General features: G+C 42.3%; 3 protein-coding genes across 3 annotated transcripts in view; all 3 read left to right on the top strand.

The window, feature by feature from the left end:
- prickle3 (prickle homolog 3) overlaps positions 1–6,532 on the top strand; it is a 36,389-nt gene extending 29,857 nt beyond the window's left edge. Inside the window, 7 exon segments of the mRNA XM_080445021.1 lie at positions 468–654; positions 1,507–1,845; positions 2,381–2,833; positions 3,472–3,670; positions 3,672–3,735; positions 3,737–3,884; positions 4,348–6,532. Coding sequence (XP_080301147.1) covers positions 468–654; positions 1,507–1,845; positions 2,381–2,833; positions 3,472–3,670; positions 3,672–3,735; positions 3,737–3,884; positions 4,348–4,826 — 1,869 coding nt within the window. The 3' untranslated portion in view covers positions 4,827–6,532.
- Positions 6,533–8,744: 2,212 nt separating this feature from the next.
- Positions 8,745–14,355, top strand: LOC308097290 (protein FAM110A-like). Its single transcript, XM_080444999.1, has 2 exons — positions 8,745–8,866; positions 12,318–14,355. The coding sequence occupies exon 2, from the start codon at positions 12,544–12,546 to the stop codon at positions 13,843–13,845; it is 1,302 nt and encodes a 433-aa protein (XP_080301125.1). The 5' UTR covers positions 8,745–8,866; positions 12,318–12,543; the 3' UTR covers positions 13,846–14,355.
- A 1,747-nt stretch (positions 14,356–16,102) lies between these two features.
- On the top strand, positions 16,103–26,096 carry mfsd2al2 (major facilitator superfamily domain containing 2a-like 2; the record flags this gene model as incomplete). The annotated part of the gene is made up of 13 exons (XM_080443983.1): positions 16,103–16,189; positions 16,623–16,742; positions 17,326–17,450; positions 17,865–17,997; positions 19,097–19,175; positions 19,628–19,800; positions 20,528–20,618; positions 21,630–21,751; positions 23,577–23,660; positions 23,807–23,890; positions 24,366–24,478; positions 25,617–25,760; positions 25,925–26,096. 13 exons carry the CDS (start codon positions 16,103–16,105, stop codon positions 26,094–26,096), a joined length of 1,527 nt encoding a protein of 508 aa, XP_080300109.1.
- Between the last annotated feature and the right edge of the window lie 391 nt (positions 26,097–26,487).

The raw sequence follows: 26,487 nt of genomic DNA, 5'->3' as shown, positions 1-26,487 counted from the left end.
GAATACCGACATCAAAGTCCGTTTACACGCTGAGACATTTTAGCAAGAGTCACACGGTGTTAAACATTGATTTATTTGCCTCGGGACGCGGGCAAGTCTTTGTTTAAAAGATCTTGTTTATACTTTGTCTCAAAGTATAAATATTCTAAATGAATTGTGGTAGATTCTTTGTTCTGTTGCCACTGTCAGTGGCTTTGCCTTATTTCCCTCTATAGTCTCTACCTTGATATGTAACTTTGTAAACCTTGCAGACCATTAGGGCATCTTTGCTGTGGAGCTTTTACTCATTTTAACATGTGTGTGTGTGTGTGTGTGCGCGCGCGTGCGTGAACATCTGATGGATGCGTATTTATATTTATGTCTGTGTGTGTGCGTGAACCCTTTGAAACCTTCCCGCTGTGTGTGTGTGTGTGTGTGTGTGTGTGTGTGTGCACTGTGCAGTGACATCTCTCGTGTGTTCGTTGCAGGTCATTCTAGCAGACGAGTGCACGGAGGCAGAGAGCAGACACTGGCACATGAAGCATTTCTGTTGTTTTGAGTGCGAGGCGGCGCTGGGCGGTCAGCGCTACATCATGAGAGAGAGTCGACCGTACTGCTGCTCCTGCTACGAGTCGCTCTACGCCGAATACTGTGACACCTGTGGGGAACACATAAGTATGACATCAAGTTGTCTAATCAATTAACCACTTTGAAGCCTAGCGTCATTATTCAGGGGCGAACGTTAGGGTAAAATAGCAGATCTACAAGCACGACAACGCTACTAAGTATATAGGGTTTAAGTGGCCTGGCATGGCCAGACTAGATTCGTCTGGTTTCCTGGCTAGGGTTTAACCCATTAAGACCGGGAACACATCTGTGTCATTTTAAGATTTCTTAGGCTATTCAAAAATAGCAGATCTACAAGCTCTTAGCGCGGCACCGAGTGCCGGGCTATGAGCTTGTGGATTTTTTGAAAAATCGTGGAAACTTTTGGAAATCTTTGAATACATGTTTTAAGACGAACATTTCTAACTCCGATCTGTGCTTCTGGGGGGTCCCTGAAACAACATATTTTGAGATGGGGGTCCGCGGCCAAATACATATAATTTTGGGTGGTCCTTGACATGGAAAAGTGATCAAGCTTAAAACTACAATCTGTAACTTTTATGTATGTTGTCTCCCTCTCTCAATGGAGGGAGGCAATTGCAACCGATGTCCGAACTACAATAAAGATTTGCATCTAGCATCTATTGTTCAATACGTCTGCTTAAAATACCTTTATTGACATCGTCCACCACTAGGTGTCCTACCTGACACCAGGGTCATAATGAAAGAGTAAGGAGACCACCTCCAACCACTGCAGATGTACCAGTTATATTGTATTAATATACTCTACCATACAGATTGGTTAAAATAACCTTTAATTTATACTCCATCACAACATTGTGCATAAATTAGGCTTTATAAACACACACACACACATTTTTTTCAAGTTGTACATCGAACACGCGTGTGTTTTTTGTTCAGGTATTGACCAGGGTCAGATGACGTATGAGGGTCAACACTGGCACGCCGCCGAGTCATGTTTCTGCTGCGCTCGTTGCCGACTCCCCCTGCTGGGGAGACCCTTCCTGCCTCGCGGGGGTCTCATCTTCTGCTCCAGGGCCTGTTCTCTGGGGGAGGACCCCGACAACTCTGACTCCTGTGACTCCGCCCTCCAGAGCCGACCGCCTCAACACAGACGCTGTGAGACGGCAGAGAAGACCCAGCCGTCACAGCGCTGTTCACCACAGCAGCCACTGGAGGGCACCAACCTCCCCTTACATCCTGCTAAAGACTGCATTCACACGACTATGGAGAGTAGAGGTAAATACTGGTGACATGGTTCTCAGGTCCAGTGGTGGACAGTAACGAAGTACAGTACATTTACTTGATTACTGTACATTTTTGAGTACCTGTACTTTACTTGAGTACTTCACTGTTTTTTTGCTTTCACTCCACTACAATTCAAAGACAAATATTGTGCTTTTGACTCATTTCTAGGAAGGGACCCCGAAGACCCAAACGTACAAAAATACATTATACATTTTTGAAATGTTTATAAGATTTCTTAATTTAAATACAGCAATGTACTGATATTAAAAAGTATGTAATTTGTACTTTTGAATACTTAAGTATTTTTAAAAGCAAATATTCGAGTACTTCAACTCAAGTACGAATTTCAGCAACTTTCACTTGTAGTTGAGTATTCAGTTACCGAGGTTGAGTACTTTGTCCACCACTGCTCAAGTGTTATGCGGGATTTGAACATTTAGAAGAAAAACAAATCTACTCAATTATGTCAAAACATGCTCATAATGCACAGTATGGTTTCAATTCAACATTGCATTTCATCTCCCAGGCGTCCTCTGCTCTACTCAAGTTCAAAATGGCAGTTCTTCACTCAGCGTACAAAATGGCCTCCCTTCGCTCAGCGTACAGAATGGCCTCCCTTCACTCAGCGCACAAAACGGCCTCCCTTCGCTCAGCGTACAGAACGGCCTCCCTTCGCTCAGCGTACAGAACGGCCTCCCTTCGCTCAGCGTACAAAACGGCGTCCCTTCGCTCAGCGTGCATCCGTACCCCAGAGGCTCGTACGAGCCCCTCCCTCACATTCACCGTGGGAACGGTCTGGGGCCGTCGTGGCCCGGGGACCTGCCACCCTACAGCTCAGTGCCAGGAGACAGTGGGGTCCCACCTCCAGTCAGCAGTCTGGAGTACATGGCAGACCCTCTGAGCAGCCTGAACTCCAGAGGAACCTCCACGGCCCGGGACTGTTGGAACTGGGTGGAGAGGAGCAGTCAGGTCATGCAAGGTACCACAGATCCTTCAAGACAACACAACACAAATGAAAGTGCATTGGGGTGCAACAGTTAATCGAACTAATCAATTTAATCAATTATAAAATAATACTCGATAATCGTTAATTTAATAATAATTGATTAATAATCTATCCCTATTTTGTGTCATGTCATAATATTTTCTTTATCTAAAATGGTGAACATAATCAAAACATATTGTTTCACTGTTGATGAAGTATAAAATAACACGTGGATAATCGATTCGTTGATATAAAAAAATGTGCTTCTCGATGATTAATCGAAAAAGTAATCGTTAGAATAATATCTAGTAAAATAATCGATAGTTGCACCCCTAATTCATATTCATATTAGCACTCTGTGGTTTGTTTCTAGCTTGTGTACATTGAGGCTAACTACATATAATGTTCCTTTTACTACTGTTACCTTTTATTTATCTTTATTTCAGTTAACTAAGTTAATTTCTCTCTCTCTCTCTCTCTCTCTCTCTCTCTCTCTCTCTCTCTCTCTCTCTCTCTCTCTCTCTCTCTCTCTCTCTCTCTCTCTCTCTCTCTCTCTCTCTCTCTCTCTCTCTCTCTCTCTCTCTCTCTCTCTCTCTCTCTCTCTCTCTCTCTCTCTCTCTCTCTCTCTCCAGTGTTTCCTCCCCAGAGGATCTCTGTGTCTCCGGTCATCCGTCCCGTCCCGTCCGACTCCCCTCCTCTCCCCCCTGCCATCCCGCCCAGCCTGCCCCCTCCTCTGCCTTGCAAGCTCCGTGACCTGATCCCCAGAGATTCCCCTCCCGCCCTGAGCCTCCTCCTCTCCTCTTCTTCTACCAGAACCCCAGAGCCCGTCGGTCCGCAGCGGCACGGCCAGGGTCAGCTTCAGAGAGCCAATCAGCTGCAGCTACTCTGTCGAGGAGCGAGGAAGAGGAGGAGGAAGAGGAGGAGGAGGAGGAAGAGCGTGAGGACAGGGAGGAAGATGGTGCTGCTGATGATGATGAGACGGAGGAAGGCTTTGGACGCAGGTTGCATCTTCAGAAAGGCATTCCACCTCAGATGGATCTACTGGGTGAGCTAGTTTTTAATTTTTGAATGTTATTTGCTTTATATTTAAAGTCATACTGTGTACATTTTATAGACTCTTTCACTGGTATATTTTTCACAATAAATATTCCACTTTTTTTTCCTTCACATTACACTATTTTAGTTGCAAGTGACTGCCCCTGACACTTAAGCCAAAATGATGCAGGCATCAGAAATGTACCGGAAACGTATTTATTTATTTATATTTATGTATATATCTAAAGATAATACAGACTAGGCTAGGACCCTGCAGCATTCAATTTGGAGCAGTATGTCCGTGTTTTTGTTTCAAACTGAATTCTCGGAATCACAGTTCCAACAGACAACAACAGAGCTATCAGAGGTGTCGCCAAAAAGACACAGACATTAAACTTGTGATTCTTGTGTGTTAAAGTTTGTTTGTCTTTGATCTTCTATTAAAACCCATCTTCTGTTTTAAAAAACAACAGACGGATCGTGTTACCACCAGCGTAACTTGAGCAGAGGGTGGAGTCACTGTCAAATGGCGTCGGACTCTCCTCTCCAACTGGGAACCGAGAGGCGCTTCCGCCGCTCTCGCCCCGACCGCCCCGACCGCCCGCCCCGACTGGATACCCTGGGCTTGAGGGGGGACAGAGACAAAGACAGAGACAGGAACTCTCTCTCCCTGCCGCCGACCCGCCACAAGCACGACGAGTGCTGCTCCACCAGCTCCTCCTCGTCGGACTCTGAGGAGGAAGGCTTCTTCCTGGGTCAGCCCATCCCCCTGCCCCCGCAGCTGAGACGACAGGACCCCCAGGACTCGCCGGACAGCAAGGAGAGAGAGAGAGAAGAAGATGGAGAGAGGGAGGCGGAGAGAGACTGGGGTTTGAGAGGGAGCATCAGGAGACGGCGGAGGGCCCACAGCCTCGGGGCCAAGGACAAAGATAAAAACTGTGCCATTTCTTAACGCAGCTCCTGATAGCAGAAGAACAAACAAGACACCTGACAGAGAGATATTGTAAAATAATTCAGAAGAGAATGGACTGTAACCACTTAAACTCTAGGGTCCCTATTCCGGTGCAAACATTCAGCAAAAATAGCTTATAGATCAGCTACTTTCTGCAAAGATAGTTAGTGTAGAGCAAAAACATAAGGGGCCCTACTATAGAGCCCAGGGGGACTCCGGTCAACTAAGTATATAGGGTTTAAGTGGTTAAACGCTCCTGTCTTCTTTATTCGTTCTTTCTGTTGTCAAAAACCACGGATAGAATCATAAAAAAATATCTTGAGAATGTTATCGTAAACCTAATTTATACTTCATCGCACAATGGTGGCACTTGCCTAAAAGAACAGTTCTACAAGGTAACAACATGTTGCGACGTGACCAGGTGGAGCGTTTTTAGGCAATCGACACCATCATTCAACTGAGTATAAATTAGGCTATATTCTTTTGAATTTCCTAGACCTGAATAGAATTCTCTGTGAACCCCAGCAGCACTACGACTACTAAACAAAGGACAGTGTAAAAGAAGGGATTGCAGTACAGATGTTTTTTTTTGTACCTTTGTGTTTACACTGCTGATGTGAGGGTTGTTGTTATTTTTTTGCACTTATACATGAAAACACCTTAAAAATGTAGCCTAGGACTCCTGGTTCAAAAGGGGACTCCGTCTCACACGGAGTACACTGTAGAATCCTCAGGGTTAAGGTAACTCTGAAAGTGTACAAATGTAACCAAAAGGACCTGTAAGGAGTGGGGCCATCCGCGCCAAGCATGATAACTATAACTATTATCTAATAACGACAATTATGGTAGCATCCACACTATATCGTGCTTGGTGTGGTTGGCGCAAAAATATAAATTAACACTTTTACTGTGTACATTCTGCATGTCATGGTTTTAATGTCACTGTTGAGCACCACATTTGCAAAGAGCTCAGATAGGAGAGCTATAGACAGACAGACAGACAGACAGACAGACAGACAGACGACGCTCCTGCAATATGTTTAAACAGGTTCTGTTGTGAACACACAACCACATCGTTACTGTTCCTACTGTTTTTACACACAGTCATACATGCATACATACTAGAACAAGAAATACATGCGATGGCATTAGTAGAAACCCAAACTGATCTCAGAGCACCGCAGGGTGAACGCCCTCCCAGATCCTTAACCACACCGAACCCTAACTTAAAGCTGTATTATGTAACGTGTTTTTGTGAATATAATGTTATTTACACCATTTGATCTCCCCGCTCCTCAATTGAGACATTTATATCCCGTGTCTGGTTTTACACGATTGGTTGACATTGTGGTACTGCTGCCTGAAGGTAAAAATTCTCCCCAGAGCAAGCAGGCATGCTCTATTAGCTCAGTGGTAAAGGTTTCAGCACTTGTGGGCAGGAGACCTGGGTTTAAATCCAGGGTAGAACATGAAAGTTACGGAGTGTAGCTTTAACTATGTTTAGCTAATGCCTAAACACATTTGAACATTTTAACCGTGTACCATAACTTCAACAACACATAATGTAAAGCCTAAACAACCCATTTCCACTGTATATCATAAGTTAGCTATCTGTAACATTAAGCCTAAACATGTATTCCCTTCGAACTTAGAATCATTGACGTTACCACTGCACCACAAGGCCCAGTGGAGCCGGGTCTTTCTAACCTTAGCCTCGATCTCCAGGCTTTTATTGTTTAGTTTTGCTAAAAAAATGAAAGCCTGGAACAGCGCGTCGGTGTACCCGGTATAGGAAGTGTTTCATTTCCCCAACCAACCAGAGTGCAGTGGGCGTCGCTCGTAATGTCGTGTTGACGGGGCGGGGGCTGGTGGACAGATCGGTGAACCAATGGGATCAGGCACCTTCTCTCCGCGCTGATTTTAAACCCGCCCCTCTATACACGAAAGCAGGATGGCTAGTGCAGCCTATTCTAACCTTAGTTGTATCTAAACCGAACCATATGCAAGCTACTGTAGAATCATTCATAATGTACAGTACCGCATTCATAATGCACCTTAAAGCATTAACAATGTACAGTGCAGCATTCATAATGTACCATACAGCATTAATTATGTACACTACAGCATTCATGATGAACAGTCCAGCAGTGATTCTCAACCTTTTTTTTAATTTCAAGGACCTCCAGTTTGATATACATGACCTCATTCATGTCAAGGACCCCCAAAATGATATGTATTTAGCCGACGACCCCGCCCCCCCTCCCCATCTGAAAATATTTTGTTCCAGGGACCCCCAGAAGCAAAGGTTTAAGTAAAAAATGTTTGCTTAAAAAATATGTACTGTATATTCAAAGATTTACACACATTTTCAAGATTTTTCTAAAATAGCAGATCTGCAAGCTCATAGTAGTGCGGCACTCTGTGCCACGCTATGAGCTTGTATATCTGCTATTTTTGAATAGCCAAAGTATAAAATAATGGTTTAAGTGGTAACACAGATGCGTTCCCGGTTTTAAGGGTTAACTCTGAGAGTGTGCAAATGGATCCAAATGGACCCTTTTGTATACTCTCAAGAGTTACAGAACCAACCGTACAGGTCCATTTTGCACCCGGACCCGACATTGAGAAATAGTACAGCGCCATGGTGGCTAGAGAGCAGTTTTGGTTTCTATTAATGCAATTCTCCCAAGAAATGCACAACCCCCACATTCCTCAATTGTTATCAGTTTTTGTATCAGTCTTGTGCAATTCAGCATTTTAGTAATGCTTTAATATGATAGTTATAAATAGCAGAGGGCCAAACATGATGAGTACTGTACAACAAAACATGGTAGTTTTATACTGTGTGAGGTTATTATCAGTTGTACAGTGGTCTACAGTACAATGAAATACTGTAAAATCATCGATGTACTTGTTTTGCTGTTTCTGATCAAAAACACTCATATTTCTTTATTTTTTGTATACTTGGGTGTTAGTTACAATTCTTTTTTCTTATTTTGGGTATAAGACATTATCAAAGTGCATTTCCAGAGCTTATGATTACAGTTTGGTTTCTGTAAGTTGATTTTATGGGAACATTAAATTTGCATTTAACAGCTTCTTGTTTTTATTGGATTACTTCCACAATATGCCTGCATTCATCATAGTAGGGCCATGAACAGCAATCAAATGCTGCCAATAATGTTTAAAATGTGTGAATGAATTACGAATTGTAGACCATTTGCTGTGCAGCAAGATAAGTGGTCTGTATTATCTGGCATTATTATCTATATGTTTATGTATACAGTATAAAATCCTTAGTGCTCATCTTTTTTTTTTAAAGAACTTGTCCAGTCTGAATAAGTCCGGAATTCAAAATTTACTTGAGTAAAAGTGCAAAGGTTTTGGTATCAAAATGTACTTAAAGTACCAGAAGTAGAAAGCAATCATTATTCAGAATGTCCCAAGTTTTCAAATGTATACAAATCTTTGGAAAATAGCAGATCTACAAGCTCACAATGCATCGCAACGCAGTGTGAGCTTGTAGATCAGCTATTTTCAAATGGCCGAAATGTATATAGGGCCGAAGTGGGTAATGTATGTTTTGTAATAATAATGAAAATCGAAGTAATTAGTAACTAAAGTTATCTAATAATTGTAGTGGAGTAAAAGTACAATATTTGCCTCTGAGATGTAGTGGAGTAGAAGTAAAAGTACTGATAATTGAAAATACTCCAGGAAAGTTTAAAGAAAAACACCTCAAACGTGTACTTAAGTACAGTAAATGTACTAGTTACTTTTTACACCACTGCACCACCAGCAGCATGCTCTGAACTTTCAAAACAACTTAACAGGGACATGACATTGGGTCACATGACCCAGGAAGTCTGCCTACTTCCTTGTGCCAGAGTGTAGGAGGAGGAGCACTTGGACTTGTCAAACAGGTTGGCCCAGAACAACATTGGTTTCACACGCGTTCACTTCACACTCACTCTGCAGCAGAACTCTACAGGGTCGGAAGGCAGCACAGAGAGGCCCAAGTTCAACAACACAGTGTCAAGGTGAGTTTTGTGTGGAAGGCTTTAGAATAGTGAGAGCATGAATTGTGTCTTAACTGGACAAATAAGCCCGAACATCTTCAAACAAAACAAACGAACAGACAGGCCTGCCTGTGCTTGTCAGGACACGATCCCTACCCAGGCCTTTAGTTTAAGCTTTAAGGTGTGCATGTGGGCTATTTTTTCTCTTGTTTAACTGGTTGGTGTGATTCTGTCTGTCGCTATTGCTTTTGCTTTCCCTGTACTAACCCTGTGTTTCACAAACTGTTTCATGGCAACTAACTCTAGGACCTCCAAACTGATATTAATTTGGCTGCTGACCCCCATCTGAAAACGTTTTGGGCCAGGGACCACCAGAAGGGAAGATCTATGTAAAAAAAAAAAAAGATTTTACAAACATTTTCGATATTTTTCAAAAATAATAAAAAATTATGTACAAGCTAGCTGTGAGCTTGTAGATCTGCTATTTTTGAATAGCCAACGTAATAAATGGATAAAGTGGTTAGAATGATTGTGATGTTATAACTACTTTTGCTGGGGACCCCCTGCAACCCCCTCAAGGACCCCTGTGGGTCCCCGGACCCCACTTTGAGAACCAATGTAACAAACCTATTATGTTTACCTAGCTGTAGAATACAACTCTCATAGACGTATTTATGATTCTGACGTTTTCAATCGACGAGAGTGTAGGGTTCACCCCCCATGGACACAGGGACTTTCTGCACTATACCCCGTAGACACTCCAAACATGTACAAATTGAAAATAAGGTGCTTACCCCCACGCCCCAAATGTTAACTCTCGCTACGGGGTAGTAGTTTAATGTAATAATCCATATCTTTCAATAAAGAAGTGTTTTAATACCGTCTGTGGCCGATTCTGTTGGAAGTTCCCAATGGGCGGTAGTTACGTGCCCATCTGGTGAAACCCGGAATTACACTCAATATAAACCGGAACTAAACGAGGGTGAAAAAATGGCGTTTGGCCACAGACGGCATTAAAACACTTCTTTATTGAAAGATATGGATTATTACATTAAACTACTACCCCGTAGCGAGAGTTAACATTTGGGGCGTGGGGGTAAGCACCTTATTTTCAATTTGTACATGTTTGGAGTGTCTACGGGGTATAGTGCTGAAAGTCCCCGTGTCCATGGGGACACAGATTGAAAACGTCAGAATCATAAATACGTCTACGAGAGTTGTATTCTACAGCTAATGTTTACCTATTCTTCTCCAAAGCAGAACGTGCAAAGACTCAGAAACACTAAATTAGAGCTTCTATTTTTGCTGGTTATGCATTCCTGTGTGGTTGTTGGTGATACATTGGTCCTACCTTTATTACAGTGCACCATAAAATGTGCTTAATACTTTAGCCCACTGTTTCCCAAACAGTGGGTTGGGACCCATTTGTATGAGTCACGAGTAAATAAATATCACTTAATTAATCTCTTAAGGGCGGGAACCCCTATTTGTAACTTTGTAACTATACCTTTCAAGATGGGAATCCCTTTTGGGGTTGTTGTTGCTATGTACAGTATATAGCAACATATATTTGTTGTTATTTTTTAATTAATATTTTAAGTTTTTCAGAAAACTTAGGTCAGGATTTAGAAGGCGTTATTAGAATCGGCCTCAGGTCTAAATGGGTTAAAACAAATAGAAACAAATTCAATTAATTCAAAATAATTTCATGAATGTATGTATGTATATATATATATATATAATTTTTTATTTTATTTTTATATAATCAAAGAAATTCCATAAACAAATGTTCAAGAAGTAGTGAAAATAGCCGATCTACCAGCTCACAACGCGTCACATCGTGACACGTGAGCTTGTAGATCTGCTATTTTCACTAGTTTGGGTCCCGGGGAGACACATTTCTCTTTTGAGCTAAAAGGTCTGGGAACCAGTGCTTTAGGCTCTGTTCTGACCTATGACTGGCTGATAAACAGAGCTTAGTGAGCTGGAAGTATGTAAATAGTTGATGCCAAACTTGTGTCCTGCAGGTAAGATCCTCCAGACAGGCGGTTGGATGGCTGTGTGCTCAGCAGGAGTTTGGCCTGGCCGACTACAGCTGGAATGGCAAATATGTTGAGAATGTAGATAGATTATCCAAGCGGTATCTTTCCAACTGACACTCACTCTGTCTGCAGTTTTTCCTTCTGGCTTTAATAAGACTGATTCATCATCCTCATCTTGTAATGGTTTTTTGTTCAGTTTTTTTTTTACTAGGTGCATATCGTTACATCATGTACCCTTTTCTTGTGTATTGACATGACATCGGAATCCTTTTATTGCCTGTACTGTATGTGGAGCATAAATTAAGGAACTGGTTCTGTTTAAAGGACGACTTCACCCATTTCTGTAATTCGGTCCTCGCTCTGTGTCTCAGAGGAGGGCTGTGGACAATTCAGAAACCCGCCTACCAGTGACATCATCAGTAAGCAGGTTTGGTCATTTCAAACAAGATTTCAATTATTCTATTATAGCTGACTTTCCAGGAATAGAAAGCCTGCAGTTTCTATTAGCTTTGATTCCCTCACTGGTAGGCGGGTTTCTGAACTGTCCACACACAGCCTTCCTCTGAGACAGAGTGAGTTGACAAAACTTTTACCATATTATACTTATAGTGAGGACCAATTATACAAAGACGGGTTGAAAATGGGTGAAGTCGTCCTTTAAGGTGCCACAAGAAACATGTAGGACAATGACCGTTTGCAAGACAACAGCGCTGTGTAGAAGCACATGTCAATGTTGTTATTGTTCCTGAGCCACATTACAATGACTAACCATGACAGTAAACAAAGATGGTTTCACTGGTCCTGAGGGGCTACTAGAGGAAGTCCACTGCAAACCAGGCAACTGGGAGCTTTATTTAAAGATGAGGAGGTATTGTTCCCCTCTAACAGCTGTTGGGGTGTGTGTGTGTGTGTGCACGTGTGTGTGCGCGTGTGTTATACGCTCTGTCTGAGTTCGCCTCCAAACAAAAGATTGTTGACATCTGCTGCGAGACACACACACACACACACACACACAAAGGCCCCATGGGTGACTGAAAATGAAGTCTCACTTTTATTGTGCGTTTGTCTAGAGAAAGATTGATGAGTGGGTGGGACTCTCCTGCATGGCAACCAATGAACGCATTAGGATGTATAACGTTAAAGGCTGGTGATTGGGCCCCGTCTTTAGGTTTCCAGAGTGAAGGGGGAGGGTTTATGACGGTTGATTTTGTTTGAGTCTCAGTTGTTAAGTTTCCTTAAGTTGTGAATGGTCTGACGAAGAGACGCTCACTGGTCTGAGGAGGTAAACTTTTCTGCTGACTGCTCTTTTCCCTACTTTGTTTGTTTTTCCTCTGCACCTTCCCCTGATTGAGGTTTAATTCCATGTCAGTGTTGTCGTTGTGCGTGTTACTGTTTGTTTAAAGCAGCGTCTCTCTTTTTTTTTCTCACAGGAAGTGCAAATGTCAGAGCACTTGGGTTCATGCGAGCGCCAGGAGGCTAATATCTCCCCAAGAATGACACACAGCTGTTTATGAGAGAACAATGAAGTGACGCTATTTCACGTCTGCAGCACAAAGTGAGGACTGTCATTCCAGAGTGGCTGAAGACAAAGCTTTAGAAACAAAGTGAACGAGGACAAATTCAAATCCACCGTGCCAGTTTCCCATCTCCACCAGGATGCCTGTGGAGAGCGTCCGGCCTCTGCTGGGCCGACCGCTGAGGACCGCTGCCCTCGCTACGCCCCCACGCTTGCGTCCCAAGGGTCCGGTGGGGCCGGACTTCTACCGGCAGAGCCCGACGGCAGCGGAGAGACCAAGGCAGAGTGCGGTGGAAAGGCTGGAGGCAGACAAGGCGAAATACGTCAAGAGTCCGGTTGCGCTCTCCAAGCAGCAGCCGATCAGACCCCCGGTTATGCTGCGCAAGCCACCGGCCGCGGCTACCGCCGCCATGCGACCCACCAGGAAGACCCCGACGCAACAGAACACGCAGCAAGGGAACAACGTCCCTTTTAACCTGGAGCACCTCAGTAACCTGATCAATGGTGTGAACGACGGTCACCTCTCCACTTCCACAGTAACCTCTAACTGCACCACCACCACCTCCACCACCACCACTAGAAGTTTCACCAGCTCTGATCTTGATGACCCCGGGCAGGGAGAGGAGAGGTCGGGTCCTCCTCCTGGTCCAGACTGGTCCAGTCCAGCTAAGGTGAGGTTGAAAGCCTCCGGTCCGGCCAAGGCGGAGAGTCCCGGTCCCGTGGCGTCGTCTCCGGCCGCGGTGACCGTACGCAGAGTGGACGTCATGCCTCAGGCGCGACCGGCGCGGACGCCTCCTTGCAGACCGGCGCGGTACATCCGACAGCCTCTTCAGCCCATGCCGTTGCTTTCGCAGTCTCCGCTCCGCCCGGCTACTTCGAACCAACACCTCTTCTACCCCAGAAAGCTGCCCGGTCCTTCTCCTCTGAAACCGGTTTGCGCTCCGCTCAAACCGGACCACCCTGCCGCCGGCCCGGTCGACGCCTCCGCCCCCGCCCCCGCCCTGGCCCCGCCTCCCCTCCCTCTGCCGGTCCTACCCCCCGCCTCCCCGGCGATCACCCGTTTGTCCTCTAGCTCCAGGAAGCGTCCCTCTCTCACCCGGTCCAAGTCGGACATGAGCGAGCGGTACTCGCGGGCCGGGACGGAGCTGAGCCTGGAACGCTTCTTCAACCTGTGCGGTCTGGACCCGTCTGAGCTGCAGGACTTGACCAAGGCCAGCTCCGACATTGTGTCCCTGGCACGTTTCCGGAGCGCCAGCGCCCCGGGGTCGGAGTGCGGCGGCTCTGATGGGGAGGAGGGTGGCGACGATGGCGGGGAGGATGACGGTGGCGCCGGAGAGCGCGTTCCCTACGGCGTATCTGTCATCGAGAGAAACGCAAGAGTCATCAAATGGCTGTATGGAGTCAAACAGGCCAAGGACAACACAAAGGTCACCAACATGTAGTCTAATGACAAAAACTTTCTAAACACCAATGATACTGATTTGAATGGCACGCGGGGGGTTAAAGCTTACTTTATACTCCATCGCAGAACGGTGTCGCTTGCCAAAAAAGAACTGGTCTACAGTTGCATCGTTAGATTGTATATTAGTTCTTGTCAGGAAGCGACACCGTCCTGCGATGCAGTATAAATAATGCTTTAAAATTTATGGTCACACTGTTTGTAAATTTGAGCTATATTTTTGACCACGTACATGGTAATCCAGGGTTATTTATTGCCATTTGGTCCTCTGAAATAGTACGGGGGGAAATGTAAAGAATTATAATAATGTTTATACTTGATCGAGCTATGTCATTCTGAGGAAGACTTAAAATATTTTCATTGTATTGTATTCCATGTTATGTAGACTTTTTCAAAAGGTTTTCATTGACTCTGCTGCTGTTAGAATGTCACGGTCAGGAAAATCACTTGATGTCTTTAAATGAGTGACATTAAAGATTTAATGGCACAAGAATCAGATTAGTCATTGTGTCATATTCTGTTGTGAATATATAGTAATAGTAATAATAATAAACTTTATTTGTATAGCACCTTTCATTACATGAAATGCAGCTCAAGGTGCTTTACAGAGCAAGAATACAATTACAGAAAAAGTTAAACTAATTTAACAAAGCAAAAAAAGAAAAGCAAAAGCATAACATTAAAATAAAAGCAAAAAGGGCAGTGAATCAGGCAAAACAGTGAGGACATGGACATGAATGACAACACAGAGATTCAAAAATCAACTAAAAGCAAGAGTGAAGAAATAGGTCTTGAGCTGTGCTTTAAAGCTATCCACAGAGGCTGCCTGTCTTAGGTGTAATGGGAGTTTATTCCACGCCGTCGGCCCGTATAAGAAGAATGCTGCTTCACCGTGTTTTTATGTCATTGTGGGTACTTGGAGAATGGATTTATTTGGAGACTTCCCTGTACTTATGAATTAGTCCAAGCGTTCAACCTAATATTTTTGAAAAGTTATAGTTTTTAGATATATTTTTGCACATAACTGCCTATAGATTTAAAATCTACAAATTCTTGAAAGAAAATGAGTCAAGAAATGAGGTGATTTTTGAACTATTCTTACTGGTGATGTTTGTTTAAATAGATGCTCATATTGTGTGGCTCACATTGAGAACCAGTGAGTTATGTTATTTAGATGGATGACAGGTGTCATGTCTACTTGTTACTTAGTACATTTCTTTGCACTGTAATTACCGGACCACTCACCTCACCAGTGCTCTTTGACAAAGGTTCAGCATCTGATAAAAAACAACCAAGTTTACAGCTTATGCATGAAAATGTCAGTTTCCATCCACTAGAGGTCAGGCCAGTCCATATAGATAGTATACTATCTAGTTTAAACTAACTTCTTCCATATCTGCAGCTGTAGAACAACTTCACATTCCAAAGTATTTAATAATTTGTGTTCATCAGGAGCACTTCTATCAGTCTGTGGCACTAAGTGAATTATTTATCATTAACAGCTATTGTTTCCCTGACTAATAAAATACAACAGTTAAAATGTAGTCATACAGTATGTACTGTTTAGATCAGGTCTCTTCAACAAGGGGTCCGGGACCCCTTGGGGGTCCCTTTTTTTTTTACATTAAATATGTGAATCCTAGCATCCTTATTTTGAGGGGAACATTAGCCAAAAATAGCTCTACAAACTCACAACACCTCTTGCTGCATTGTTAGCTTGTAGATCAGCTATTTTCGGGAAAGAGGTTTGGTGTAGAGGGGAAAAAGGAACACAAACAGCACAGAGCCAAATGTTAAGTTTACTAAGTATTGAGGGTTTAATGTCTAAAATGAACAAAAAAACGTAATTTACACAACACTCACTGATGATAGTCTTTGAAGCTATCTATGAAGTCTATGAAAAGGTTTAATCTGCTTCATCTCTCTCAGCTAAGGGGTCCTTGGTATGAAAAAAACGTTGGAAGACCCCTGGTCTAGATAAAATCTATATTGAAGTATAGAATAAACAGACACATGTTTTGCATTATAGCCTTAAAATGTCACATCATTTTTCAACCTATGGAACCTTATAGGCAGGTGGGAGGTGTTCTGAAAAATGCTGTTTGACCAGATATGCAATTGTTAAGGGGATTAGGGTTGGTGTGCATGTGCATGTGCATGTGTATAAAGACCACTTGTTACCTAAAAAGCTTCAAGTAGGTCACTTTTGTACCAGTAGCTGTTCCATGTCATTCATAAAGATGAGTTGTTTCAAGACCTTTGGAGATCACCTGCAAACTTTAAAGATTAACTTACAGAACAAGTGCAAAACAACAAGGTGTCAGAAGGTAAGCTGTATAGATTGTTTACATTATATAAAATGATAAAAATGTCAAATCTGTGTTTTGCCTAGAGAAACTGATCTACCATTGTTGGAAGCAGCTAGCCTTCTACAATAGACAGTTTTATTGAAGCATCTTTCACGACCACCATACATAAATAGAAACATTTATTTCAGTGTGTATCATCTGATATTGCAATGCTCATGCTCTCCTCACTGTTATGATCTGTCTTGTAGCCTATGTGTTGCTTGCCAAAAGAAGAATGAACTTCAAGCTAGTTTGGCAAGCGACACCTTCTACGGCAGATTGATTGATTGATTGATTGATTGACATAGAAGTAAACACAATATTCAATTCAATGATGCGCAAATTATTTCCATTGTGGTCTCTTTAAACTGTTTAAAATGTGGTCCAGTAACACTTCCTTGTGGTCATACAGGGGACAGCAGGCATCCCTTTGGCCACTAAACTGCTCTATGGGTTGGGTGGAGTTCCATATCAGATAACAACCGTTGCTATGAACGTCTCACTTCAGATTTTCTTACTGGATATTGTTCGGGTAAGAATTAAAGCTGACGTACAGTTTAAGAACAGGAGTGAAAGCTACATGCTACATTACAAATAGAAATCCTTGAACAAATAGACTTTCACTTTATTCATTTGATCCTATATTTTAAGATTGGTATCACAGTAAGAACTTTTGTAATCTTTAAATAAATGGAAAATGAAGAGAATATTATCACCTCTGTTCATGACCTGACATGTAGTAGCAGCCCATGTCACTTATTTTACTGACAAGGCTGTTTAGCCTTCAGTGTTACCAGTTTTTTGAAGGTACAAACACACCCACATCCCAGGACAGCGACCATCATGTAAAAATAATGATTTAGAGCCCATAAACACAAATTAATTGAACGGAATGGCCATGCTTTCACAGTCAAGGGCAAGGTCACGTTTACATGATCACTAAAATCTCAGTTGGAAATGAGTGAGACCAAGCATGTTCACATTGATGTTGGCCAATAATAATTCATAATCAACAACAAGAAAAAACCCTGGTGTTTGATTTTAGCATCAGCTCAAAGAGAGGAGGCTTATCTCAGCTATGAGATAAATGTAAACGAAGATGTATTATTTTCCAGATGGAAGCCTTCTATGTGTCTATGATTCTGTTTGTGAGTCGGTTCTGGGATGCTGTGACTGACCCTCTGGTTGGATACCTGGTGAGCAGAAGTAGATGGACACACATTGGTAAACTCATGCCGTGGTGAGTGGAGCAAACTTTTAAACGTTTTTGACAGACAAAACTAAAATAATCATAAACAGTTCAGTCATGTCACAAGTGGTCATGGACATGACTTAGACTTAGACTTAAGACTATGATATTATGACAACTTACACATTTGGTTTGATTTGACACTTGACACATTTTGTGTCATTGTGTGACACTACATGTCACACAAATGTGTAAGTAAAGTACAATAGTATTCAAAGAAAAAAGTACAACCTCTCATCGACACAAGACCAAGAAGCCACAAAAGACCAAATTAATAATTCATGATTATAATAATTTATGATGTAGCTCAAGTTTGGGTCCCAGACTTGATAAAAGGCCTGTTGTTGTGGAGAGCAACAGAGCACTGTAATGTGTGTGATGCAGGCTGTAATGTGTGTGATGCAGGCTGATTCTGTCCACACCGCTTGGGGTTCTGTCCTACATCCTGATGTGGTTCCTGCCCCATGGCAGCATGTCACACGCTGTCTCCGTCCCATGGTTCCTCACCACGGCCTGTCTGTTCGAGACCCTCATGAGTGTAAGGTCTGCTTAATTCATTCATTCCTTCCTTCCTTCCTTCCTTCCTTCCTTCCTTCCTTTGTTCTTTCCTTACTGCCTTACCTCCTTACTTCCATCTTCCTCTTTTTTTTCTTTTTTTTTTCCCATGCAAGAAGATATTTATCTTATTCATGCCAGTAATATCCAAACACAGTTTTCATTTAACTGTGTTTTTTAAGCACCTTTAGAGAGAGAACTTTATTATCCATTCCTGGTAACCTTTAACATTGGCCTGGTTGGAAAAATAATATAAATAAAACATTAGACATGAAGAAAGACAACACAAGATGAACTTCCAGTCCAACAGCTATCACTAGCAATTCATCTAAGAGGGGGGGTATTAATTCCCCAGGATTTGCAGGATTTCTATTCAAGTATTGTATTCAAGTATTCAAAGGAGGTTCTTGATAAATAACAATATTTAGCAATTCTATACAAATCCAAGGTGCGTACAAAGAGAGAGGAATTTGAGTATGTCACGTGTACCATTAATAGAATCCATTTTGTTGATCCAGTGTGTTATTTCTGGTCAAATAGGACAGAGTAGACCCACTGAAATAAAACATAATCTCTCTTCTTTATATGTGACAACCTCATTTAAAAACATGTACCTCAATCTGCAACCTGTCATCTTCTTATAAAGTACCATGTTCCTCTTCATGTCACCATGGTGACACATTCTTTTTTTTAAATAACATTCCCATGCCAATCTCACTTGCTCCCTGGTACTGTCACCATGGCGACCGTGGTACCCTGAGTTTTACCTCTCCATCCATTAACTGTTACAACACCACCTACGCACTAAAATCCTCTGTGTTTATTTATCCACTTGTAACTCTGAGAGTGTACAATTATAGAATACAGGATAAACAAGTGAAATTGGAAGTACTGAAACTGGAACACTATAAAATTGAAGGTGATATATGATTGGCTGAAATTGGCAACCCACCGGATTTTTTTTCTTCCTGTTTATTAAAGATCTGGAGAGACGGGGAGACCCCTGTGTTGTTTTGTTTTAACCCAAAAAGATCACTTTACCCTACCTTTAAATGAACTGTGTGTCTCTCATCCATTAACAGTGTTACAACGTGCCCTACCTCTCTCTAAGCATGTTCCTGGGTGGAGACCAGAGAGACAGAGATTCCGCCACAGCGTACAGTAAGTACAGTAAGATCTCCTGTCTGTCTGTCTGTCTGTCTGTCTGTCTGTCTGTCTGTCTGTCTGTCAATGAAGCCTGCAGACATTTTATACAAACCGTTTAATCAGACAGTAGGGCTGGCGCTGCAACTATCGATTATTATTCTATCGATAACTTTTGATTACTACAATAATCGAGAAGTGTGTTTTCAATATATTTGACAAAATTATAGCAACAAATTGATTATTACAAATTTTACACTTTGTTGCTCAACAGTGTGCAGTGAAAATAGCCTATCTACCAATTCACAATGTGTCACGATGCGGTGCTTGTGAGCTTATAGATCGGCTATTTTCTCTATTTTGGAACTGATAAATATCGATTATTGATATTATTTATAACTGTTGCACCCCTAATCATGAGTGATTCTGGGATACATTGCTTGCTTCTTCTCCCTGCCTCTCTTTGACAGGGATGGGTGTGGAAATGTTAGCGATGCTGGTGGCCTCGGTGATCCAGGGTCAGGTCGTTGCCGTGTACAACGCAGAAAGAGAGGGGGCGTGTCAACAACAACTGATCCAGAGTCAGGGAATATTCCAAACTACAGCTTCACCGCCAACACACACCGCTTCACTACAGGGCACGGTATTGATAATAATACACGCCATTTAGTTAAAATACGTAAATAATAAAATACTGGAGGTACAGTGAAATCCTCAGTGTTAAAGGGGCATGAAACCCCAGGCCGATTTTGTAGTTTGTTCTCCTGTAGCCTACAGGTTAAAAACTAAAGAAGTTTTAAACAATCATAAGGCAGGCTGACCTTGTAGTAGGCCTACACTGTGATGTACTGGCAACACAGCTGCAGCTATTACAGTTAATGAGTGTGTTAGATTTAGGTGTGCCAATGTGCAAGTATAGACAACACCATTGACTACTGTCTATGCTTGCACATTACCAAAATGGACCCTCATCCCATATTGTCCATTTGGTTACATTAGGTGCCAATGTGCAAACACAATACCTTTGACTACTGCCGTGTGCTTGCACATTGACACACCTCACGTAACCAAATGGACCCATAAGGGTTGATTTGGTTACATTTGTACACTCTTGAGTTACAAATCGGTGAATTAACACTGAGGATTTTACTGTGTAACCTTGGCTGTAAACTCTACCTAAGATGAACACTCTCCCCTTTCTATAGCAGTCCAACAGCATTGCTTTAGCATGGCCTTTAGCATAGTCACAGGGATATCTAGTTACCCTATAATTTACTTGTCTTACCTCAACAAAGGCATTGTTGAACCCGTTCAACAATGCTGTTGAACATTCTCAGAGTTAAATTAACACTCAGTATTTGACTGTGCAGAAAAAGGCTTTCCTGACCTCTGCCCTGGTCATGGGCGCGTTGTTCTTCCTCTGCAGTCTGCTCCTCTTCCTCGGGGTCAAGGAGCAGCAGGGTGAGTCCATTGATAGACATTCCTTCATAGTTGTTATGTTTGCTGTTTGATGCTCTCATTCACACTTAACAGTGACAAAAGGCTAGCCTGGTAAACCCTCCCTCCGGAAATCTCATTTCCATTTGATTTAGCCTGGTAAACCCTCCCTCCGGAAATCTCATTTCCATTTGATTTCAGGAGTGAGTCTGGCCTGATCCGCCTTTCTGCAATATTGGCTGTGCTGGAGTTGGGCGGGAGTAATACCGTTGACTGACAACCCCTTCAGCCAATGATAATTTTTCCCCTTCAGCCAATCAGCAGTTCACCAGTCTTAATGTGACGCGACGGGACTTTTGAGACAGCCATACCCAAAATGGGTTGCCTTATTCGGATAGAATGGTGTCACTGCCCGCCCCTACCGGTTCTCTAAATTTTTATTTTTAAATAGGCTTTGTCATGATTAATTGACCACATATATGAAGTTAAACAACTAAATTCTATCCAAACGATATCTTATAAGTAAATTCCGTGCCTCAAAATAGAAGTTAGAGAGTTTTTGAAGTAAAAAAATAGCGGAGAATTGGCCGCACAAGAAAAAGATGGCTGCCGTTCGTGTTTTGGGCTCACTCGAACTCGCCACCTGATTGGCCAACGTAAGCTGTCAATCACAGAACAATGAGCGACGACGCTGATAGGCGCGGCCGTTTGGCATACACAGCCAATATTGCAGAGAGGCGGTTCATGCCAGACTCACTCCAGGAATCAAATAGAAATGAGATTTCCGGAGGGAGGGTTTACCAGGCTAACAAAAGGCCACATGAATGATGAATAAGTCAGGCCCATGGCCTGAGTTTTCATTTCGTTGCTGTCAGGCAGAACCCTCTTATCTCCATATTCTAACTTTTGGAGTTCTTTCATAAATTAATGCCCTACTTGATCAGTAGTTTTGGACATAATGAGGTTTCCACCCTGACAGAGATGATTTATTATGTTTACTGGATTTAATTTGATTTGTTTTGTTTTTATCTCCAGCCCCCATCTGTTCACAGGAGAAAGTGCAGTTGTCTTATCTCACCTCCCTTAAGATGCTGCTGCTCCACGTTCCTTATCGACGACTGGTCCTTGGCTATGTCTTCAGCGCCCTCGCATTCCAGGTAAAGCACTGTACATTCTAAACCTGATTTATACTTAGTGTCTTTGTCGTGTGGCGTGCCGAAAATAGCCGACCTACAAGCTCACATCCGCGACACTTTGTGAGCTTGTACGGGTCAGCTATTTTTGCAATGCAACACCGCCATATGACAGAGCGTAAATTAGGCTGTACTGACACATTCAGTCGTATTACTCTCTTATTACTGGCTTTAATAACAACAAATCACACAAAGGATGCAAAAGTATTTACTCTGTGTTATTGTACCTGTCTGTACAGTATATTTTCACACTTTTAATTTTGTTTTGTCGGGATTCTTTTGGACTTTATGTTTTTTAGAGTTTGTTTTTCTGTGCCTCTCCTCCACCAGTCCACTAGATGTCCTACGTTCCCTCACTGTCACTCGGAGGCACACTTGGCCTGGCTCAGTTTAGACTTTATTCACACTCTATGTGTGTTTGACATTCTATCTAACCTAATTTGAGTTTATTGGGGTGATTTCAGTTTGGAACAGTGTGTGTGTGTGTGTGTGTGTGTGTGTGTGTGTGTGTGTGTGTGTGTGTGTGTGTGTGTGTGTGTGTGTGTGTGTGTGTGTGTGTGTGTGTGTGTGTGTGTGTGTGTGTGTGTGTGTGTGTGTGTGTGTGTGTGTGTGTGTGTGTGTGTGTGGGTGGGTGGGCGGGGGGGGGGGGGGGGGGGGGGGGGGGGGGGCGGCCGGGGGCGTGTGTGCGTTGCTTGTGCTTTTGTGCCCCTGCCCCAGCCTGTCGTTCCCTACTCACCATGTCTCATCAGTCTTGTCCTATGTCCTGCCTGTCACCCCCCCCCCCCCACCCCCGGTCATCTTGTTATCCAATTCTCTTGTTTCCATGATAATTCTGGTTCATGTCACCTCCAGCTGTGCTTCCTCCTGTGAGTAATCCATTCCCCTGTGTATTTATGAATGTCTGTTCCTTTAATGTGTCAGATCATCTAATTTTCCAGTGTTTCATCTCATCAGTGCTTCCAGTGTTCTTGAATGTCTATTGGAGCTGGGCAATTATTAACCAAAAATATATCGAAACCGAGGTTTCAAATCGTCTGACTTAATCTTGCTCATGTACAGTAGGTTAATCGAATAATGTAGAAGCAGTTATTTTTCTTATAAATTATATATAAACAAATCGACACAACAAAATTCGAATTGATTTTTTGTAATGGACTAAATCAATTTGTCTGAGTAACCACTTAAAGGAGTAGTTCACCCAAAAAATTACTTATTTTCTATTAATTACACACCCCATGAAGCATTGAATTCATGGAGATTTTTTGGGTTTTGTTGCATTGCCAAGCCGAAAATCTGATGACAGACGGTCCCTCCGGTAGGAGACTCAAAGAGTCTCCTTTCAGTCTCCTACCGGAGACATTAGCATCTTTCCGCCGGACATCAAATTATTGGCTTAGGAATGCGATAAAAACTACAAAATCTCCATGAATTCAATGCTCAATGCTTCATCGCGTGTGTAATTGATAGAAAGTAAGTAATTTTTTGGGTGAACTACTCCTTTAAGCCCTGTATTCTACTTTGTTGTACAATGGTGGCATGCAAAAATAGCTATTTTCACTCATATTTTTTATAATAATTAAATAAGTTAATTAGTTGTAAACGAGGCAAGTTTAAAATGATTGTGATATTGATTTTGAAGTCATATCGCCCCACCCTAATGTCTATGTTTCATGTCAGCCTGTACGCTGGACTGAAGCACTTTAATCCGTACTTCTACCTCAGTCTCTGAACCTGCTGCTTCGTTACCCTGTGACAGCAGGAACATTAATAGTTGTCATTTATTTCTCAGATGTCCTTGGGTAACTTTGCACTGTTCTGCACCTATGCAGCTGGCCTGGGGTCCCAGTTCCAACACCTTCTATTGGTTCTTCTGGTGAGATGATGTGTGCCCATGTCTTACTGAAGAATTACCTTCCATATATTATTTACAATCTGCTTTCATGGACTATTAATTACAAAGCTTTACAACAAACTCAATTACTTTTTTGGTAAATAAAACAATGCAAATCCTTTTTATAGGTTGCCGCTTGCATAGCACTTCCACTATGGCAAGCAGTTCTCATACGGATCGGCAAGAAGACTACAGTTATCATTGGGCTATCAGTAAGCAAGCATGAATGGAAAAACTACTGCTTGTTGTACAATAATTCAGCAAAGTATTAGTTCCCTTTTCTCCACATTGCCTGTTCAAATATCAAATCAAATATCACACTATTTTGAGCAAATAACTCTATCAATATTGTGACGATAATATTGTATAGTGACGATAATATAAGATTTCTTTTAAATTTCCCCCAAAAAAATCAAGATAGCGAAAATAGCAGATCAACAAGCTCACAACATGTCGCACTGTGATGTGTTGAGCTATTTTCAATATTTTTGGAAAAGTGTTGACACTTTAAAAGTACAGTATGAAATCTAATGAATCAATTGCTTAACACCAGGAGAAAAAAAACATTTCACAATTTTACAATATCCAAATCCCAGACAATATCAGTCTCACAATATCAATATAATATAGATATACAGTATTACCCAGCCCTATTGCGTGTGTGTGATGTGTTAATATGTCCTGTAGGTCTTCATTCCGGCAGTGATAGTTATTGCCTGCATGCCCACTAACCTGCCAGTCTTCATGATGATGTGTGTGCTGATGGGATGCAGCCTGGCCACCCTGTTTTTACTTCCCTGGTGAGTCAGCAATCACAGGACACGGTGCAGAGATGCCCTGCTTTCTAGTAGTGGTGGAACAAGTACTCAGGTTGTTTTACTTAAGTAAAAGTTGCAATACCACAGTGTAGAAATACTCTATTACAAGTAAAAGGCCTGCATTTAAATGTTTACTTGAGTAGAAGTACAAAAGTATTGAGATCAAAATATACTTAAGGTGAACAAATTAAAAGTCAAAATTAGTTGAACTTTTTTTTAAACAGTCGTGAGCCACAAAGTGGGGCATGACTCGGCAAAGTTACTGGTGACTAAAGAAGCTGGCAATTGTAGTGTACAATATTTCCCTGAGATGTAATGGAGTAGAAGTATAAAGTATTACAAAAATGGAAATATTCAAGTAAAGTAAAAGTACCTCAAAATTGTACTTAAGCACAATAGTTACTTTCCACTTCTGCGTTCTAGGCCCCTGTCTGCCCGAATTAGAATCAAAGCACAATTCTGCCCATGCATGTTTCATGTTTCACATGCATGGCCGGAAGGCTGTCTGAGAAATGACAGATCTATTTTGTCAGGTGGTCACTGGTCAGTCATTCTAAGCATTCTAAGCATGGGGTGGCAGTGCCTCAGGAGGTACAGCAGAGTGTCCGCAGCCGCAAGGGAATCGGAAGGTTCTCTCTGTCGAAGTGACCTTGAGCAAGACACTGAACCATTTACTGCTCCTGATGAGCAAGTCGGTCCCTTGCATGGTTGCCTCCACCGTCTGTGTGTGAATGGGTGAATGTAATGCACACATTGTAAAGAGCTTTGGATAAAGGCGCTATATAAATGCACCATTTAACATACAGTATGTCACTGTTATGCTGTTGTACTGGTCCTTGAGGGGGTTCCAGGGAGTGCCCAGCTAAATGATTGAGAGTTATAGAACCAAATTGACCTTTATTTTTCTATTTGGTTTCATTTGTACACTCTCAGGACTGAGTTAAGTCAACACTTAGGGGTTTACAGCGTATATTGGAGACCCAGAGACTAAAATCATATCGAATGGGGGTCTGTGGCCTAACACATATCGAACTGGAGGTCCTTGAAATTGAAAAGTTTGAGAATAATTGTGCTGTTGTATGCTGGTTGAAATCAGATTTTCCAGCTTATCTGCATTTAGGTCCATGCTGCCAGATGTTGTGGATGACTTTTCCAAGATGAACCCCTCCTGCCAGGACCTGGAACCGCTATTTTTCTCCTGTTATGCCTTCTGCAGTAAGCTTGGAGGGGGCCTGGCTGTTGGAATATCAACCATGTCATTGCAGTGAGTCAAGCTTAACGGTGTCACTAGCCAATAATAAGTGATTGTGTTTGCAAGCAACACCGTCGTTTGCCATCGACGGAGTGTAGTTTAGGCTTAAATCATGTGTCTGCCTACTTGGTTCAGTGTGTATATAGAAAGTAGTCTTATGTTCTCCTGCCCTGCAGCTTTGCGGGCTACAGAGCTGGATCATGTGACGCTGGCGACAGTGTCGTGATGGCTTTGATTATACTGTTCTCACCGGTGTCCATCGTGCTGCTGTTGGTTGGATTGGTGTCCTTCTATTTCTACCCGATCAATGAAAGACTGGTCCAGACACAACTGACCACAACACAGTGAGTTTGTTCTGCTTGAGTTCAGATTTAGATTTATACAGTATGAACAATGTGTCTGTCATGCCATGTTTCTGTTCTGAAAAGATGGTTTCAGTGGTTGATCAGTGGGCTACTTAGAATTATTCCAGAATAGGGACGCTACCGCTACGATTCAAGTGGTTAAAATTATCATTTAGAAAAACTCATAATCATCTAACAATGTGTTCTAAACATGTTAATAATAACCATAACGAAAATGTTGTTTTTTTCTTCATCAAGACCAGAAGTTGCGTCTTTACCAGAAGAGAGGGTACAGCTGCAACCACAGTCCATTGGGAAGTCAAATTTGAAACAATATCTAAAGTCACATCCAGCCACGAAGACTGGTACCTTGCACAGATCAAAATCCTTGCCAT

Source organism: Gymnoscopelus braueri (genome assembly GCF_963280865.1).
Source record: "Gymnoscopelus braueri genome assembly, chromosome: 12".
Lineage (NCBI taxonomy): Eukaryota > Metazoa > Chordata > Actinopteri > Myctophiformes > Myctophidae > Gymnoscopelus > Gymnoscopelus braueri.
Note: the sequence above shows the minus strand (reverse complement) of the source record. Positions and strands in the feature narration are given on the sequence as shown.

What these genes read in the sequence shown, in the direction of transcription:
- LOC308097290 (XM_080444999.1), top strand. Translation starts at nt 12,544, where the DNA reads ATGCCTGTGGAGAGCGTCCGGCCTCTGCTGGGCCGACCGCTGAGGACC.